Below are 19,088 nucleotides of genomic sequence, written 5' to 3' on the forward strand. Positions count from 1 at the left end.
TTCAATTAGAGACTGTGAGGCCACTCCCTGCCTCATGGCAGTGTGGCATGTTTAAAGGCCAGCAGCGAGCGAGAAATTAATGAAGCTTCAGTATAGGGTTGCAGTGAAGCTGGAGATTCACTGTGAATTGGTAACACAAAGGCTCAGCGTGTAGAACTGAATGAGTAGAGTGGGTGGGGATGAGGACTGGACTGGGACTGGGCTGATGGCCCCACCTCAACACTTGCAGTGTGGAGTATAGCCAGCAGCAATGAGGACTGAGGCTTTTGGAACGGTGGAAGCAACACCCATGGGTAGCACATGAGATGGCCCTGGCATATGGATGGGAAACAGCGTGCTGATTTATGTCAAAACAGAGCCGGGGAGCCGCCCTGCCGCCTGTGTTTACACTGAGAGTTTCCACAGGCTCTCAGCTGTTGAGAACAGCAAGCTGTTGGCACAGGAGATGAACACCTTCCCCGGGTCCCCAGGAGTGCAGCTTGGATCAAAATCAACTGCTACAGATGGTAACACTGGAAAAGGCTGGGGGCCCACAGCCTCAGTTAGGGTGCAGAGACAAAAAAGCTCCTATCTGTGGAGCCTACCGGAAAGGTTGGGACCCTGCAGACCCCAAACACTGTTCTCCGGGGCTCCCAGAGTAATGGGCCTCAAGACACAAAGGGATGGGCTAAAAACAGAATTTTTCTAATAACCTCTGTTCAGTCCCATCAGCCAAACATGTTCAAGCCAGACAGAACCAAGCAGCAATACCAAAGCTATTTGGAGCCCAAGCCTTCTTTCCCAACACTGTGATCTGGGGTAATATCAAGAAATAAGCAACCCGATGAGACCGTGACTTAACGGCTTCTTTCCCTCAGCCGCTCTATCTAAACCCCTAGGCTAGCAGATGGGCCCAGCTGCCCCCAGCCCCCTCAGTCTCTGGCTTCCAAAGTCTCTCAGCTTCAGGTCCACCCAGGCCCTCACCGGCCTCCTGAGAAGGGCACTGATGGCTCAGCCATACCTGGCCTCCATCTGGAGCTTCCCAGAGTCATTGACAACTGTGTCTATGGCTCTCTCTGGTTCAGAAGCTTCTGCAAAGCCCCAAGCACCTCCCATCTGAAATGGAATGGGGGCTGGGGTGGTCTCAGGTCTCCTTGCTTTGATGTCTGCCAGCTGGCGGGCACAGCTGCTGATCCTGCACAGGCCTGGCCTCTGACTGCTTTGTAAGTCACTTCCCCGACTTTTCCTGAGCAGGGGCTCAGCTTGATCCCTGGCTCAAGCTCCCTTTGAAACTCATTCTTCCTTTGAAATGTCCAAATTGCTACTGCAGGGCTGGGAACAGAGCTCAGACCTCTCAGCCCCTCCTCCTGGGACTCCAGCTTGAAAGCAGCAGATCGGAGAGGTGTGTCTCAGTCTCCCAGGGTCACATGAGCCAGTCTCTGCAATCAGCCTGTTCTGTGTATGTGGCTGTGTGTCTTCAGTGACTTGTTTCTCTAGAGGACCATGCTCACCCTGGGGTCACGGCCATCCTCCCAATCAAGCAAGGTCAGATGCTCCAAGGAGACAGTTGTGACAGTCTCCAAGGAGACTCTGGGATCCCAATGCTTTGAGGACTCAATTTGAGATTCTAAGTGACACTTAGGTGGGAGCCCAGGAGCCTGACATCCCTAGGCTCAATCTACCAACCTAGCTCACTCCCCAGAGAGCAAGCAAGCAAGGCCCTGTTCTGAGAGAAGGCTAGACCACATCCTGAGACACAGAAGAGCTCACATTTCCATTGCTCCTATCCAAAGTTCACCATGTGGAACCTCTTGGAGAGGCCCGGGTGGAACAGAGCTCCATTGCTCCTACCCAGAGTTCAGCACATGGAACCTGTAGCGATCTCTCTTTTGTCCCATCCTCTTGGAGAGGCCCCCGTGGAACAGAGCGAGGGCGAGTTACTGCTATAGAGTACTACACCCCAGGTATGAGGAGGAGGAGGAGGAAGAGGAGGAGGAGGAAGAGGAGGAGGAAGAGGAGGAGGAGGCAAGCAGAGGTTGGAAGCAAACAAGGAAACCCAGCATCAGGCAGGAAGGGGGATTTGTGCTGTGGAAATGTGCTGTGCTCTAGGCTCACTTCAACACAATGGGGTGCACTGTGATCTTGTCTAATGCTTGGGGCCAGAGGCTCATGAAGGAGAGCATGTGAAGACCTCTAGATACTCCCTTCCCATGCTTGTGAGAAAGGGGAGCATGTAGCGTGGAGCCCCGGCATCTCTGGAGCCACCACTGGTTTCTGTCTGCTGTTTCTCAGTTGCTCTGTGATCCTTCCGGCCTTAGGAGCAGCCGCCGAGTTTTCCTGGCTTCTTTGTTTATAGAAGACTCCAGGCCCTCTGCAGATGGAGGCAGCAAAGGGCTGATGTCAAGTCTAGAGAGCCAAGACTCTTATGGGTGCGACCCCCAGAGCAAGAGCAGGAAGCCCACATTGACTAGAACCTAAAGAGAATCCTCTGGGCCCCACCCCAGGCAGGAAGGAGGGTTTGTGTTGTGGAAATGTGCTGTGTCCTGAGCTCAATTTATCGCACCAGGGAGCACAATGGTCTTGCCTAAAGGATTGGAGCACAGCCCAAGTGCTGCAGTTCCTGAGTTCTGGGGAGCATGGGACAGCACAGTGCTGTGACCACAAGCACCACAGTCCTCCTCCTACCTTGTCATCTGTACTGGCTGATTTTGTGTGTCAACGTGACACAGGCTGGAGTTATCACAGAGAAAGGAGCTTCAGGTGAGGAAATGCCTCCATGAGATCCAGCTGTAAGGCATTTTCTCAATTAATGATCAGGGGGGAGGGCCCCTTGTGGGTGGTGCCATCCCTGGGCTGGTAGTCTTGGGTTATATAAGAAAGCAAGCTGAGCAAGGCAGAGGAAGCAAGCCAGTAAGTAACATCCCTTCATGGCCTCTGCATCAGCTCCTGCTTCCTGACCTACTTGAGTTCCAGTCCTGACTTCCTTTTGTGATGAACAGCAATGTGGAAGTGTAAGCTGAATAAATCCTTTCCTCCCCATCCTGCTTCTTGGTCATGCTGTTTGTGCAGAAATAGAAACCCTGACTAAGATATCATCTCAGTCCAGAGACATGAAGCACTGACCTGTTCTTACCCAGGGGCCCCCACCTCAGCTCTTAGAGGACTGTTGAAAGTGAGAGGCCAATCCTGGGTAAAAGCAAGGAGTAATTTTATGGGTGAGAACAGGCTAGACACACCCAGGACCTCATTCATGGTGAACAGATAGGCTAAGGCTTTATGCTACCCAAGGCTCTGCCTATGCTCCTGACTTGACACTGAGCTCACTCCTCAGTCTTCTTTTGCCTGACTATATACAACTAATCCAATGGGTGGGTGCGTGTGTGTGTGTGTGTGTGTGTGTGCGCGCACACACACACACACACCCAAATGCACAGGCACTTACATGCAGGTGCACACATGTAATCAGATGCATAAGCACATATCCCTGCAACCCTCCAAGGCACAGGCAGGTGTGGGCACTTTTCGCCTGCTTCCTATTGGTTCTTGGGTTCTTCTGTCTTGGCTGCAGGCAGCTGCTCTCAGCTGACAGTGGGGGTATCCCGCTTATGTTTCTGACACTAACCTCTCCAGCAGTGACATCTCTTTATTAATGACCTCCCAGTCGTACTATGAAAGGATCCATTATTGCACAGACCAAGATGGCCATGTTATAGATGGGCGGCAGCTGTCCCACAGGCAAAAAATCTCCCTGCAGTGGGGGTAGCGGTGTGAATTAGACAATGGAGCAGTGAGGGGGAGGGGACACCTTCTATTTCCCAGCAGTTGTTCCAGTCTGGTCTGAGATTTTAGTGCAACATACCCAGGAACGTTTGAGAAATGTCTTTGCCAAGACAAGCAAAGATTTTAAAGGCAGAGTGAAAATAAAAGCATTGCAGACAGGACAAACTGCAAAAGGGGTCCCAGAGATAGACACTGATGTCACTTGACCCAGAAGCATCTTCATTCCTCAGTAAGTACCCAGAAACAACAACAGCAACAATAGCAACAATAACACCACCTCTCTCTCTCTCTCTCTCTCTCTCTCTCTCTCTCTCTCTCTCTCCCTCTCCCTCTCCCTCCCTTTCCCTCTCCCTCTCTCTCTCTCTGTCACTCACACACACACACACACACACACACACACACACACACACACACCACACCAGGGGACTCCCCCAAAACACTTAAGAAGCACCACTTACAGGTAAACAGCACACAGGTCCACCAGGTAAGAGGTAACATCCTACTGGGAAAGAGTCACCTCCATCTGAGGATGCTCCTGGGTGAATTTCAGCACAATGCTATAAAGTGCAAAACGCACGCCCACTGGGTCCTTAATAAAGACTTAAGAACCAATGAAAGCTATCCTAATAGTAACACAAGAGTCCTCTGCAAAGCTCTGTGGGGGAAGGGCCAGGCCTGGGATGGCCAGCTGGGCCATATATCAGAGCTGGGTGTTGGTTGTGTGTAATAGCTCCACAGAGGTCATGAATATGAAAGACCCCAATACTAAGTACTGATTTAGATCCTGTGGCTATTGTGTGGTGGGCCCTGGTAGCAGGGTGACCAGCCTAACAGCCTGCCCTTTAGTGCAAGACATGGACTAGATGCTTATCAAAGGCCAGAGGGGGCCTTTCTATGTGTAATAACTGCCCCAGGAAGGGACAATGTCCCCTCAGTGTCTACATTTAGGGAACCATTGCTAAACTACTGTGCCCTTGTATTTTTAAATTATATATACAAAGCCAGTAAGAAGATTTATTCTTTGAGTTAAAATAAAGAAATACATAAATGTGTGTGTGTGTGTGTGTGTGTGTGTGTGTGTAAAATTCTATGTGTGCACAATGCTCATGGACTGTGGGTATATTCTGAGAAGAGCTGTTTATCCTTAGATTTAATATCAACACCATCCCTTCTGGCCTGCCTGAGCCACAGAGCCCTGAAATACAGCCCGTGACTGTGCTCAGGAGAGGGGCTGCTCATTGGCATTCGGGTGCAGGCTTCGAGAAGAGCTGTAAATCTGAGGCTGCTGACAGTTAATCTCATACTCTGTGAGCTTCCAGACCCTGAGCTGGAAGGAACAGTCCCTGAAGACCCACCCCCAGCCCCCAGGGTCAAATGGGACCAGACAGTTTGTTTGGGCCAGTAAGGAAGATGCCACCAGCAGCCTTATCCTGTCTGCTTCCCCATGGTAGAACAGGGTCACTCCAGCCGAGATGCATGGACCATCATATATGCAGGCTTACTCCAGCTTAGCAGAAGGGCTGATCAGGAAGGGCTTATAAGGGGTTCAGGGGACAAGGCCATCTCTGAAAACTGAACTTCTACTTTCACAGGGCCTCCAACACAAAAGGAATCACAGACATTTTAGATGGAAACAAGGATGCCGGGCAGTGGTGGCACACGCCTTTAATTCCAGCACTTGGGAGGCAGAGGCAGGTGGATTTCTGAGTTTGAGGCCAACCTGGTCTACAGAGTGAGTTCTAGGACAGCCAGGGCTATACAGAGAAACCCTGTCTCGAAAAACAAAACAAAACAAAACAAAAAAGAAGGAAACAAGGAAGAAAACATCTGCAGCTTAGGACAAGGCAATGTTTTCTCCCCCCCCCCCCAAACACCAGAGAGTTCACTGCTAAAAAAGCTGAGATATACATACACACACACACACACACACACACACACAAATATACACACGTATACACATGCATACACTTACACATACACTTACACATACACATACATGGATGCCTGAGTTAGTGTGTGTGCATACATGTCTGTATGTGTGTGGGCACACGTGTGTGTGCACACAGAGATTAACATCTGGTTCTTCATCACTATCTACTTTATATGTTGAAGAAGGGTCTCTAATTGAACCTGGGGCTTGCCAGCAGCCCATATCAAAAATAGGTAAAAGAATATGAAGAGAAACACTGCCAAAGAAAATATGTGGATGGAAAATCAACACAAAAAAGATACCAAATACTATTTGTCATTACAGAAAATGCAAACTACAACCGAAATAGGGTAGTACAAAAGTAACCATGCAAAGCCCCAGATTAACTGCTCTACTGCCAGTGAGAATACAGACTGTTCAGTGCACAGCAGCACCGAACAGTTTCCTATAAAATTAAACATAGCACTACCAGGCAATACAGAAGTTCTGCCCTAAATATCGTCCCAAGAAGAACAAAGGCTCCCACTCATTAAAGCATGCACACAAGCACTATGGTGGCTCTGCTCATAATTGCCCCAAAATGGAAGCAGCCCTGATGGCCTTCAGCTGGAGATGCTTCTATATAAAAAGGAATGTACTAGTCAGCTACAAAATGATTCAGAGGAAAGCCAGACCCTAAAGTTTCAGATTATGTAGTTCTATTTATATGACTTGACTTGGCAAAGCTTAAGGGAGGAAATAGACAAGGGCTACCCGGATGTGCAGAGGAGATTAATAATAAAATGGTAAAGAGTAGGGCTGTCTGTCTGTCAAGATGGTGGTGGGCAATGTGTCATGCGTGTATCAAAATCCAAAGAATGCTTACTGCACATCACAAACAGTAAACACTATTACATGTAGAACTTTAAAAAATCAGATTGTAAGATAAAGAGAATACAAGCTGTCACAAAGGATCCCAAGCATTAGGGACAGAGTATAACTGCCCTGGGAGAGGCAGAGGGAGAGAGACTCCTGCATTATTGTGCTGGCTGGTTTTATGTCAACTTGATACAAGCTATAGGCATCAAAAAGGAGGGAGTATCAATTGAGAAAATGCCTTTATAAGATCGTACTGTGGCAAGCCTGTAGGATATTTTCTAGTAATCCATGGTGGATGGCCCAGCCCATTATAGATAGTTCCATTCCTGGGATGGTGGTCCTGTGTTCTATAAGAAAGCAAGCTGAGCAAGCCATGATGAGCAAGCCAAAACCCTCCATGGCCTCTCCATCAGCTCCAGACTCCAAGTGCCTGGCATGTTTAAGTTCCTGTCCTGACTTCCTTTGATGATGAACAATAGTGATATGGAAGTTCAAGCCAAATAAATGATTTCTTCTCCAATTGCTTTGGTTATGGTGTTCATAACAGCCATGGTGACCCTAAGACAGAATTGGTACTTGGAGAGTGGGGTACTTCTGTGACAGACCTGACCATATTATTTTGAGGAGGATTGTGGAAGGACTTTGGAATGTTGGGCTAGGAAGGTCTTTGGGTGTTCAAAGCATGGTGAGCTGTTCTGTAGGAGACTGGAAGAAAAGAGTTTTGAAAAAAACTGCAGATGAGGAAGACCTGGCTTGTGAAGTGCCAGGGGAAGTTTAAGAGCTACACACTCTATTGGGAGATGTGTCTTTGATAGAGTAGGTATGATCCCTTTGAAGGGAGCTATGTCACTATGGGGGTGGGCTTTAAGGTCTCATATATACACATTAGTCTGGCCAGAATCAGTCTCTTCTGGCTGCAGTGGATCAAGATGCAGAACTCTGGGCTCCTTCTTCAGCACCATGTTTGCCTAGACAGTGCCATGCTTCCATGATGATAATGGACGGAACCTCTAAAACTGTAAGCCAGCCCTCATTAAATATTGAACCTTGTAAGAGCTGTCTTGGTCATGGTGTCTCTTTGCAGCAATAGAACCCTAAGACAAGCACCACCGACGTGAAACTTTTGCTTTGTTGGATAGTTGATGCTCATTACCTGGAGCTGAGCAATTAGCAGTGACTAAGAAGTCCAGCATCCTTGACATGAAATCTTCTGGGGAGTGTTTCCTGGAGTCAGCCCACAGAAGCTGTATTCCAGAGGCAGCCAATGTTGTACCTTGCACTGGCAGCCAAACTTGATACTGTGAAAAGTCAAATAGGTTGTACTGGTTTTGAAGGCATGAAGGGGTCATGTAGAGCACTGAGGCTAGCACTGTGAGAGGTCAGGGAAGGCCACTGTTTATGGCACAGCCGCAGTAGCATTTGAAGCCCCAGGATTGAGGGGTCATGAAAAAAAGTTGAGGCTTGGCACCAATAAAGAGCCCAGGAGAGGCTACTGGTGAAAGTACAACCCAAGTGCAGCAGAGTCCCCAGTAATTTTGGAGGTGCCAGCTCTGTGGGGAGACCACTACCAATAGCAGCAGTGATGGAGTGGAGCTGGCCTGGGTCTAGAAGACGTACTGTATGTTCTGGGGAGGGCAGAGGCAGAGAACTGAGCAAGCCCCTCGAGCAGCCCAGACACTGGACACTGGACATTGAGTCATATACACAGTTGGAGTTTGGTTTTGATTGGTGTTGATTGTGATGGTACCCTGTTTCTTCCCTCTTGAAGTAAGAAAGTATTTCACTGGAGCCCACAGTTGACTTTGAACTTGTGGGGAGATTTTGAATTTTAAAAGAGACTGAAATTTAAAGTGTTTGAGTTTGTAAAGATTGTGGGACTTTTAAAGTTTACTAAACATTTTACATTGTGATGCTTATTTCAATGTGTGCTCTTGGGGATAAACGAAAGGCTGTGGCTTACTGGGATGTGTTTGTCAAGTTGACAAGGGTGGTAGAGCTCACTAGTTTTATGGCAACTTGACACAAGCTAGAATCATCAAAGAGGAGGGGGCCTTAATTTGGAGAATGCCTTTATAAGATCAGGCTATAGGCAAGCCCGTGGGGGAGTTTTCTTAGTGTATTTTGAAAGAGGGCCCAGTCCATTGTGGGTGGTACCAGCCCTGGACTGGTAGTCCAGGGTTCTGTAAGAAAGCCGGCTGAGCAAGCCATGAGGAAGAAGCCAGCCAGTGGAACTCCTCCATGGCCTCTGCATCTGCCCTGGCCTCCAAGGTCCTGCCCTGTTTGAGTTCTGGTCTTGATTTTCTTTGATGATGAACTGACATGGAAGTGCAAGTAAAGATAAACCTTTTCTTCCCTAAATGCTTTAGTTATGGTTTTACCACAGCAGTAGCAACCCTGACAAATACACTTATTTTGGGGAAAAACATTTTGTGTGGATACTGTAAGATCAAGGATGACCAGGCTGTATGCAGTGCTGCATTCTCGGTTGTGAACTTGTGACTTAGTGATTCTGAGGTGACAGATATACAGAACTGAGCAATAAACAAATGTGATGCAGAGTAAGAGCCACATGCCCCGCCACTGCCAAAGCAGGAGGTTGGAAAGGGGAAAGAGCGAGGTTAGAGCAGCTCTGGCATTATTGGTCCAAATCTGGGGGTGTGATCATAAACTCATGGCAGGCGTTATAATAGCAATGATAGATGGTAGATGGAAAGATAGACATAAATAATAATGGAGAAGTGTAAAAATAACTAACACATTGTCTATGTCTATTACTGTCCAGATGAGGAGAAGCATCTGTGAGGACCAGCTTGCCATGCTCCCAGCACCCTCATCTGCCCTCCCCCTCCACCCCCCCCCACAGTTTTCCCTTCCTATCCTGGTTCTGTTTTCTTTTTCTTTTTTGTTTCATCAATAGTTATTTGCTTTATTTACATTTCAAATGCTATCCCCTTTCCTAGTTTCCCCTCCGAAAACCCCCTATCCCATCCCCCTCCCCCTACTCACCAACCTACGCACTCCTGCTTCCCTGTCCTGGCATTCCCCTACACTGGGGCATCAAGCCTTCACAGGTCCAAGGGCCTCTCCTCCCTTTGTTGTCCAACAAGGCCATCCTCTGCTATATATATGGCTGGAGCCATGGGTCCCTCCATGTGTGCTCTCTGGTTGGTGCTTAAGTCCCTGAGACTCTGGGGTAACTGGTTGGTTCATATTGCTGTTCCTCCTATGGGGCTGCAAGCTCCTTCTCTAGCTCTACCATTGGGGACCTGGTTCTGTTTTCTTGCCAGTTTGACCCAAGCTAGAGTTATTTAAGAAGAGGAAACCACAACTGAGAAAATGCCTCCATAAACCTGGCCTGTAGGCAAGCCTGTGAGGCATTTCCTTAAATTAGCCACTGATATGGAAGGGCAGAGATCATGGTAGATGCTGCCACCATCGGCAGGTATAAAAGAAAGTAGGCTGGGAGTGGGAGAGATGGCTCAGTGGTTAAGAGCACACCAGAGGGGGTTGAGGATTTAGCTCAGTGGTAGAGCGCTTGCCTAGCAAGTGCAAGGCCCTGGGTTGGGTCCTCAGCTCTGTTTAAAAAAAAAAAAAGAGCACACCAGAGGACACAGAGTCCCAACAACCTCACGGTGGCTCACAACCATCCATTACTCCAGTTCTAGTGATCCAGTATCCCTGGCACTGATAGCATCAGACATGGGCTTTGTTCACATGCAAACATGTCAATAAAACGCGCATGCACATGAAAAACAAGCAAACAAAAAAGAAAGGAAGAAGAGGAGGGGAAAAGAAAGGAAGGCTGGCCAGTCTGGGAGGACTAAACGTCCACTCCTCCATGGCCTCTACATCCGTTTCTGCCTCCAGGTTTCTGCTCTGCTTAAGTTCATGCCCTGACTTCCTTGGATGATAGACAGTGCATACAATCAACCCTTTCTTCCCACACTGCTTCTAGTCATGGTGTTTATCACAGCATAGAAATTCTAATATATCCTTCATGTGGGAACTGTCTGGATTTAAGGTGCAGTAACTGCACATCCCAGAGGTCCACCTGAGAACAAGTGTAGGAATGGTTGCAGCCAATGGGGACAGGCATATTCTGTCAACTAGAGGCCTTTCCAGGAACTTGGGGTTGCCTCCATAGGAAGATGGCATTGCAGGGAAAGACCATCCAGACACTACCCCACCTAGGGGCCCATCCCATATACAGCTACAAAACCCAGACACTATCGTGGATGCCTACAAGTGCTTGCTGACCAGAGCCAGATATAGGTGTCACCTGGGAGGCCCTGCTAGTGCATGGCAAATACAGAGGGGGGCACTCTCAGGCAGCCATTGAACTGAGCACCGGGTCCTCAATGGAGGAGATAGAGAAAGGTCTCAAGGAGCTGAAGAGGTTTGCAGCACCATAGGAGGAACAACAATATGAGCCACCCAGTACTCGCAGAGCTCCCAGGGACAAAACCAACAGCCAGAGAGTGCACATGAAATTACCCATGGCTCCAGGTGCATAGGGAGCAGAGGATGTCCTTGTTGGACATCAAAGGGAGGAGAGGTTCCCTGGTCTGGGGGAAGGCTCAATGCTGCAGTGTGGGGGAATGCTGGGACAGGGAAGCGGGAGAGGGTTGATTGAGGAACAGGGGGAGGGGAGATAGGTTATGAGACTTTCCGGGGTGGGGAACCAGGAAAGGGGGACAACATTTGAAATGTGAACAAAGAATATATCTAATAATAATAATAATAATAATAATAATAATAATAATAATAATAATAATAAAGGAAGATGGCATTGAGCAGACCTATGTCTATACAGTCCTTCATCCAGCTATCAATAACCTTTAAGGACAGATAATGTAAGGATTTGGGATTGTTCTGTCCAAGTGAGTAGAAGGCAAACAAACAAACGAACAAACACCCACCACAGACCTTTTAGTACAAAAGACACACAGCAAGGACTTAGACGGCCTGAGCATCTGCTGCCTGTTACTTAGTCACACAGTTTGCTCGGTTGGAGTGCCCCCGTGTGGCTCATGTTGGCATTTCCTGTAGTGCTGAGCCAGGCAGTCTCCTGCTCCCTTCTAGACCAAGCCTTTGTGTCAGCTTTCTGTATGCGCCTATAGACACCAGAGAGCACAGAGGTCACACTGTGTCCTACATAGGGGGCCTGGCCCACACTGGAGTCCAGAGAATGATGTAAGACCTGCTCGTAAGAATATGCATCCGAATGTGACTTAAAAGATGAGTACGTACCACCTGCTGAACAAACAGGTCTCACAATCTCATGCTGTTTTTATACACATGCATCTTTCCAGAACAAGGCTGTCTCTGGGAATTCTCCTGCACAGCCCCACCCTAAGAAATGCCCATAGCTTGGGAAGAGGCTTGGTGGGAAGAGCATCTTGCTGAGTGGCTCACCATGCCACGCAAAAGCCTTGGGCATGCTAGTCTTCCTGAGCCACCGACACCCTTGTTTAGTGACTCAGATCATGGAAGAAAGGCTCATCTTAGAGGACTCAGCCTACAGGGCCTCCCAGAGCGGAAAGACATGTGGAGGAGATGGACACAGGGCCAACACACGAGCGTTCATGAGGAGAATCATGTGCACAGGAGAAATGGCAACACAGCAGTTCTCTTACTGTAGAAGAAAAGGGGGCTAGCCCCTACCACTCTGGAGCAGGTGCTGGGTCTCCATATATGACATTCTCTAAGCTCCCACCCCTGCCTTCATAAACTTCTGTCCCTTCATAAACTTCTGTCCCCTATGCTCACCAATAGGCCCCGTCATGTTCCCTGGTAAGTTCTAGGCTCTGCTTTCTCAGTGGCAAGGCAGGTGGCCTCACCAGGACCACTGACATTCTTAGGTGGTGGGATGGACGCCTCTGCTGAACAGGCCATTACTGGAGCCAAACAATTCACTGCAAACTGTAGGTAGCCCTGTGCGTGAGGACTTGGAATTTCTGGGCCCTTCCTCCCTGGGCAAGCTCCACCCCTCAGAGGAAGCTGAAACACACCGCAGCAGACCCCTGTGTCCCAAGAGATACACACGCCCAGACAGTGTCTTCCCAATCCCCAGGGAGCCTCAGAGTGTCTCTGGGAAGTCTTTTCCTCCGCCACCTCCTCCTCACAATGGTTTTGCTGTGGCCCAGCGGGGACCAAGCTCTTTTGATTTGCCACAGGGCCTGGAGTCAACAGATCATCTTGTCATAGAATCTGCTAAAAAACACAGTATAGCTAGGGCTGTCATCCTGGCTAATCAGAAGGTTGAGTCAGCAGGATTACAATGTCCACCCCTGGGGTTCAGAGTGAGTTCTGGGCAACTTAATGGAGCACTGATAGAAAATAAAAGGTAAAAAGGGTTAGGGATAGCCGGGCAGTGGTGGCATTCGCCTTTAATCCCAGCACTCGGGAGGCAGAGGCAGGTTGATTTCTGAGTTCGAGGGCAGCCTGGTCTACAGAGTGAGTTCCAGGTCAGCCAGGGCTACACAGAGAAACCCTGTCTCCAAAAACCAATAAATAAATAAATAAATAAATAAATAAATAAATAAATAAATAAGGTTAGGTACAGGTAGGCCATTGTACGGTGGCTACCTTCTGAGGCTCATGGACCCTTAGGTGCATAGCTCAAGAGTAGAGAAGTTTTCTCTAATGTGCCAGGTGCTGGGCTCAATCTGTGTTATGTGTGTAGTGGATTGGTTTTGCCCACATTGTCGCTGCTTCTGCCATCTGCAGTGGGAACTGGGCCGGGTGGAGCCCTTTGTATCACAGGGATGAGCTTCCAGTCTGTAGGGATGGGGAGGAGGGTGCCCTGTGTTCATTTGAGTTCACCATTGTACTGGGGACAGGGAAGCTCCCACTATGTGAGGGGTCTGACCACAGATGAAGCAGAAAGCTTCTGTCTCAGTTTTGCTAGCAGCAGGGTGGGGCTGGAGTGCGGTAGCTTCCTCAGAGAGCGCTGGCATCTGAGTTAGCAGGAACAGGGACAGTGAGGAGCCTATATCTGTGGGCTACATCTAGAAATGGATACGGGAGGCCCCCAGTGTATTGCCCACTGACCCACATAGCCTCTCAGGCTCCTCTGGCAGGGGAGACCTTGTTCATATCTCAAAATCAAGTTAAAATAATAGGCTTCAACTAGTGCACGAAGGAAGACTGTCCCCAGTGAACAGATGTTGCCACTTACCTGTAGGCTACTGTACGGTGGCTGCCTTCTGAGGCTCATGGAACCTTAGGTGCATCATGCCTTTGCTGTCTCTTCAGGACCATTTCTTTTTGTGCACAGACTGCAGACGAGGCCATCTTCAGCTTCCTTCATCACTTGCCCTTGCCACCTGAGGTTCTCAGGCTAGGCCCACCTGCTGAGGATCTGCCAGGCTAGGAGGGCCACAGCTCCATCGTGTTTTGGCTGTGCTTTGATCCACACTCTTCAAGGCCGGGCCTCTGCATACTCATCCCATGTGCTTCCTGGCCTCTTCTCTGATCTTTTCACTGTGCTCCTGGCCAGCAGCTGGGGATAGGATTCTAGCCTTTGTATCTGGGAGTAGGAGAGGAGGCCAGTGGGAGGTCATCTGTCCTCACAGAGACGCCAGTATAACAGGACACAGTTGGGCACCGGATCTGTCCAGCAGCAAGTGCTCAGGACCACAGTGAATGACTACAGTGTGACACCCAGGGTCACCACCGAGACTGCAGCCTTCATCTTGCCATTAGGGGCAAGTCTGGGCAGTTCTGAGATCTTCTTCCAGGCGTACTGATGGTCACTATGGGAACAAGGGGCGTGTCCAGTGTGGGCTCCAGCACAGGAGCAATTCTTACCCCTGCATAGCAGGGAACAATACACATTGCTGTGAATGGGGTAGGGCCTACTCTCTGGGCTCAAAGTCAGCAGCAGCCAAAGCTAGACCTCTCCTAGAGAAGCGCTAGTCAGCAAGACCAGTTCTAGTCCTGGCTCACCCCCCAGTGGACAGTGGCTGCAGGTCACAGTGCTTTTGCCCTCATCCTCCACAAGGCGGGGCACAGAGCCTAAACACTCCCAAGTCTTCAGTGTTGAAATGCAATTTCCCATGCTTTCTCTGGCACCTGCTGCTCTCTGGACCCATTAGAGGACAAAGGTCAGCCTTCGCAGAGGGCTAGAAAAAAAATGGAGAGACACACACATAAGCACAGGACTTAGTGGAGGAAGGGAGATGGCATTTCCCCTGAGAAAGATCTCTCTGCACCCTGTGGATAGCAGGGCCCGGGCCCTGTGATGAATGGTGTTATTATGTCCCAAGTGTGACATAATACACTTGAGCAGAGAGAGGTGACCAAGTGTGACCTCTGTGTGCAGCCGGAGCAGTGGCTCTACTACATTCATACCATTTCCATGATTGTTGGTGACCCAGTCACTTGGGAACACCAAAAAATTACAAAACCACCTTCTGCTGCCTAGGGGGCACTGAGCAGCACTGGGTGCTGGTCATGAGAGTGCTTTATACCCTCTCGTGGGCCCAGTGCCTGGAGAAGGGCTTCTGTTTTCTGAAGGGTGGGTAGCTTTTCAAGGAGCTTCTGGAAGACCCAGGAGTAGCCTTTCTGCTTTCCTGAGGGGAAGCAGACAGCTGCCTGGGCAGCAGGGTGCACCAGTGTCTCCCATAAAAAGGAGCGGGACCTTCACCAGGAAGTGCCAGTCTCTGATGTACTCACCAGTTCAGTATGCCAAGAACAGCTATGACCAGAGAATGAAAGCTAGGGAGAAAAACAAGAACAAAAATAAAAACTGAAAAGGAAAGGGGGTGGAAAACACAGGAGAGAAAGAAAAAGAAAGAGTTTTAGCTTGTCTGGAAAGAAATGAGCCACGATGCTATAGTGAGGGGCGTGGCCAGCCGGGACAGGGTAGGTGTAAGAGGCTTCATGAAAACCCCAAGCTTAGGGTGACAATGCTAACCCAGATGATGGTGGGGAACTAGGCACCAACCCAAGGCTCTGCAAGCTGAGCTTCTTGGGGCCAGGAGTCTCTGAAGAGTCACTGAGCTGAAGATGACATCGGAACAGGACAGTCCTAGTACCCAGCACATACAAAGTACCATCGCTTGATAGTAGTCTCTTTAGAAACAGCAAAATATGCTGACATCCTGAATAGATTTGACACTTGAAGAATTGGTTGGGTTGTGGATGAGGCCAGAACAAGTTGAAGAAAATTGAGCAATTATATTCAGGCATTTAGTTAAATTTGAAAGCCCAGACACCAAACCTAACATTGCTTTGCTGTTAATTCAAACATGAGTCCATGGCTAAGTTACAAAATGAAACAAGTATATATATATAGTCTGGGGACTACTGTGTCACCTTAGGGATTTGCATTTATTTGATGGGCAAGTAGCCCATAGAGTAGCTAGCATGCTAGCCCAGCAATGAGCGACCTAGCAGTCCCCAACTTGCCACTTCTCTCTAAACAGAGTGGAAGACTTTCTCCAGGACTCTACCTTTGGTAGGATCAATGTCATGTAAGACTGTCAGGTCAGAAATTATAATGTTAGAAACTCAGGTGAACAGAAGACCATGTCCCTTCCCAACCTTGTTGGGTGCCTAGTGTTAGCCCAAGTGGCCTGTAGTTTGTAGGCAGTCCCTGTTGGTACCTTCTTTCACAGCCTATGCCCTGCTCTACTCTGGAGCCCTCTCTCATGGTAGACTGTGAATTTATATGAAGTCTACTGTTGCAGTGGCAACAAATGCCCCACAGATGGCGATCTTTGTTGAGGCAGGATGGGTTGGCTGAAAAGGCCAGGCTCCGGCTAAGACTGATGAAGAGGTGGTCTAGAGGCTGTCCTGCCAAGTACTACTTCCTATTCTCCCAGAAGGAATAAAGTCACCAGGTAGGTCCCATAAGCCATGTCTTATGCTGACAAACTGCTGGTCACTTGGATGGGATCTGTCCCACTGGAAGAAACAATTACAAGACTCAAGAAATCATCTGACTCCAGAAACTTTGGAACCTGCCCTAAATCACAGAGGATATGGAGCTGCCCTAAAATGAAGGCATGGCAACCTGCAAGGGCCAAGGTTCTCTAGGCACACACTTTTCAACTTGGTCTGAGGAGCATTGAGTCTGTTCATACCAGTGAATAAAGGCCCTGTACCCAGGCTACAGACACAGGGTCTGGAGAAAGTATTCGAGCAGGCACCCTAGTGTCTCTGGTACTGGAGACATTGTCTGGGGATCAGGGACAAAATGTCCCTGTTCCCTAAGAGCAGCTCTTGGGGATCACGGCTTATGTTTCAGGAATTATCTTTAGACAGCCAAGCGTGAAGAACCTGGAAGGTTCAATCCTTCTGTACCACACAAGGTAGCAGCATGGAACAGGACCCCAGGTCACTGGTTCAACATCTAGGTCCAGAGGGGAAGCTGAGGCTGTGCAAAGGCTACTTGGTGAGGCTGTGTGAGGGGCTCCTGGCTCTGGCCTAGTGTACCCACAGCTCTGGCCCAACAGGCTCCCTTTTGTTTGTCTCCACTCTGCTTTGCATGGGTCACTTTGCAGGCCAGGCCTCAGCTCAGAGGCCTGAGCTTGGGTTCTTGTAACGTGATGTCAGGCAATCCCAGCTGCACCTTTACCCATTCATTTGTTTTACCTTTTCTTCCAGCTCCTTTATTTGCCTCTTCTGGGTTTCTATTCTCTCTTCTAACTCTTTAATTCTCTGCAACATTAAAAGAAGGAAGGTATTCAGTAATCAGAGGACTGGGAGTATCAATTATAAAAGGGTCAAGATTTCCCCTCACTTATTTTATGGACAATAGCCCACCAAGCTGCGTCTGTGTGGGTCTAAGTGGTGCTTTATGGTCCCACATCTATCCAAAGAAAATGAGAGTCCTTCCCCACTTCTGCGATGGAACCTGTGTCCTCTGAGTTGGTCAGGTCAGAAGCTATAGCATTTGAGTGGAAGGACAAGGAATTAGCATGCTGTCCTTCCCAGGGCTGTTAGACAGAGCATCAGGCAACCATCTGTCAGAACTGCCAACCAGAAGACCCTTTCTTCTGAGTCTGACATCTGGGGCCTTGGAACCAGCTCAGTGCCAATGACAGTCCATTGATGGAGAGAGGATGAGGTGACCTTTCTCTCCCTGATTTACACAGGAGCCCAAAGGGACCCATGGTGGATTCATGAGCAATGGAGCTACAGGCACATCCAAGTGGTTGATAAGCCCTGTCAGAGGCCTACTGACCATCATGGGAAAGTAGCATCCAGTCTGGTGGTTTATCCAAGCTCTTTTGGGTTTAGGACAGTCTGGCATGGGCTCTGCCCATGGAATCTGCTCTCAGGCCAACTCCATACAGACAGAGGCTGTGTGAGCATCATAAATTGCAGGGCTGAGTAATGGTTAGTTAGCTGCTGTCCACAGGCAACACTGACCATTAGGGGACAGTATGGTGTGAAAGACAAGAAGGCAGGGAGTCCATGGAGAGCTGCCTTTCAAAGGCTTAGGCCAGACGAGTTAGTTAGGGAGGGTTTTGGACTGAATATACAAGCATGTGGTCATTGGAGGACACAGCTGCTGGCCCTGTGGGAAGCCCACCCGGCCCTCTGTTCCCGCCCCGCTCCCAGCACCTGCTGCGCCATCTGCAGCAGTTCCATGCGCTCCCTCAGGATCTGTGCATCACGCTCTCGAAGCTCGCTCATGACCTGGCGCTTCCACTGCTCCACGGCCACCTTGAGCTTCTCACGCTCTTCTTCGGACAGCAGCTCAGCCACTTTGGCCCCGGCCTCCTGCTGCAGGGCATCATACAACATGGCTTCCAGCTCCAGGATGTGCTGGGGACAGGAGACAGGCATCAGCCCTCCCCTTTCTCAGGAGTGGGCCCACCATCTCCAGAGCGGACAGCCCTGCGTCTCAGCAGGGTCCCGGCTGGGGAGGAGATATGCCCACTAGAAGAACTGGGGACAAACACCATCCAGGACTCCCTGCTGATGTCCTGGTCCTCCAGTGTGCTTATGTTCCTGCATCAGCTGCTGCTCAGAGAAAAGGGAACTTTAGGGGAATCAGACCCCACGATATCACTAGTGTCATGGATGTGACCCACAGCCCCATGGATTTTAGGCAATAACTCCATTGATGAAGGTCAGACACAAGCCCTGAACACCATCCTTTTAAAACAAGTGTGATTACATGTGGCTTAGAAAGAACATTGTGGAGGCTTCACATACTCCTGCTAGTGAGAACTTTATTCTGGACTTTGTTTACAGACCATGGGGTGTGCTGTAACCACCAGAGGGACTGTCTCTGCCTTTGGTTAGCCCATAGCCTGCTTATTGCCTTAACTAGCAATGGCGCTGGAGTAAATGTCACCACCATCGGACAGGCAGCCATCTGCAACCCTGGGGAGAAGACAATGTGGCAGTAACCTCAAAGTCCTCCAGGCGGTTGCTCACTTAAGATCGCCATAGGATCATTCTGTGCCACCCCATGAGAGACAAAATGAAATATAATACAGATTTGTGGTACAATGAAGAGTCTTGTTTGAACAACAAGTTTTTTTAAAAGCTAGGATGGCACCGAAACTGGCAGCCATTG

The 19,088-nt window shown here is 49.2% G+C and overlaps 1 protein-coding gene across 16 annotated transcripts in view; it reads right to left on the minus strand.

Annotated features, from left to right (window-relative positions):
- Positions 1–15,248: 15,248 nt before the first annotated feature.
- The window catches only part of Jakmip3 (Janus kinase and microtubule interacting protein 3), a 54,137-nt gene continuing 50,297 nt past the window's right edge, over positions 15,249–19,088 (minus strand). For 13 of the 16 annotated variants that reach the window (XM_052174345.1, XM_052174382.1, XM_052174355.1 and 10 more), the window contains 3 exons: positions 18,125–18,328; positions 17,150–17,215; positions 15,249–15,299 (listed from right to left, as the gene is read on the minus strand). In XM_052174345.1, the coding sequence (XP_052030305.1) occupies positions 15,249–15,299; positions 17,150–17,215; positions 18,125–18,328 (321 nt within the window). Of the gene's footprint in view, positions 15,300–17,128; positions 17,216–18,124; positions 18,329–19,088 lie in introns of those variants that run through there. The other 3 variants (XM_052174372.1, XM_052174310.1, XM_052174320.1) reach the window with 2 other exon arrangements.

The sequence above is a fragment of the Apodemus sylvaticus genome, chromosome 1 (assembly GCF_947179515.1).
Source record: "Apodemus sylvaticus chromosome 1, mApoSyl1.1, whole genome shotgun sequence".
Lineage (NCBI taxonomy): Eukaryota > Metazoa > Chordata > Mammalia > Rodentia > Muridae > Apodemus > Apodemus sylvaticus.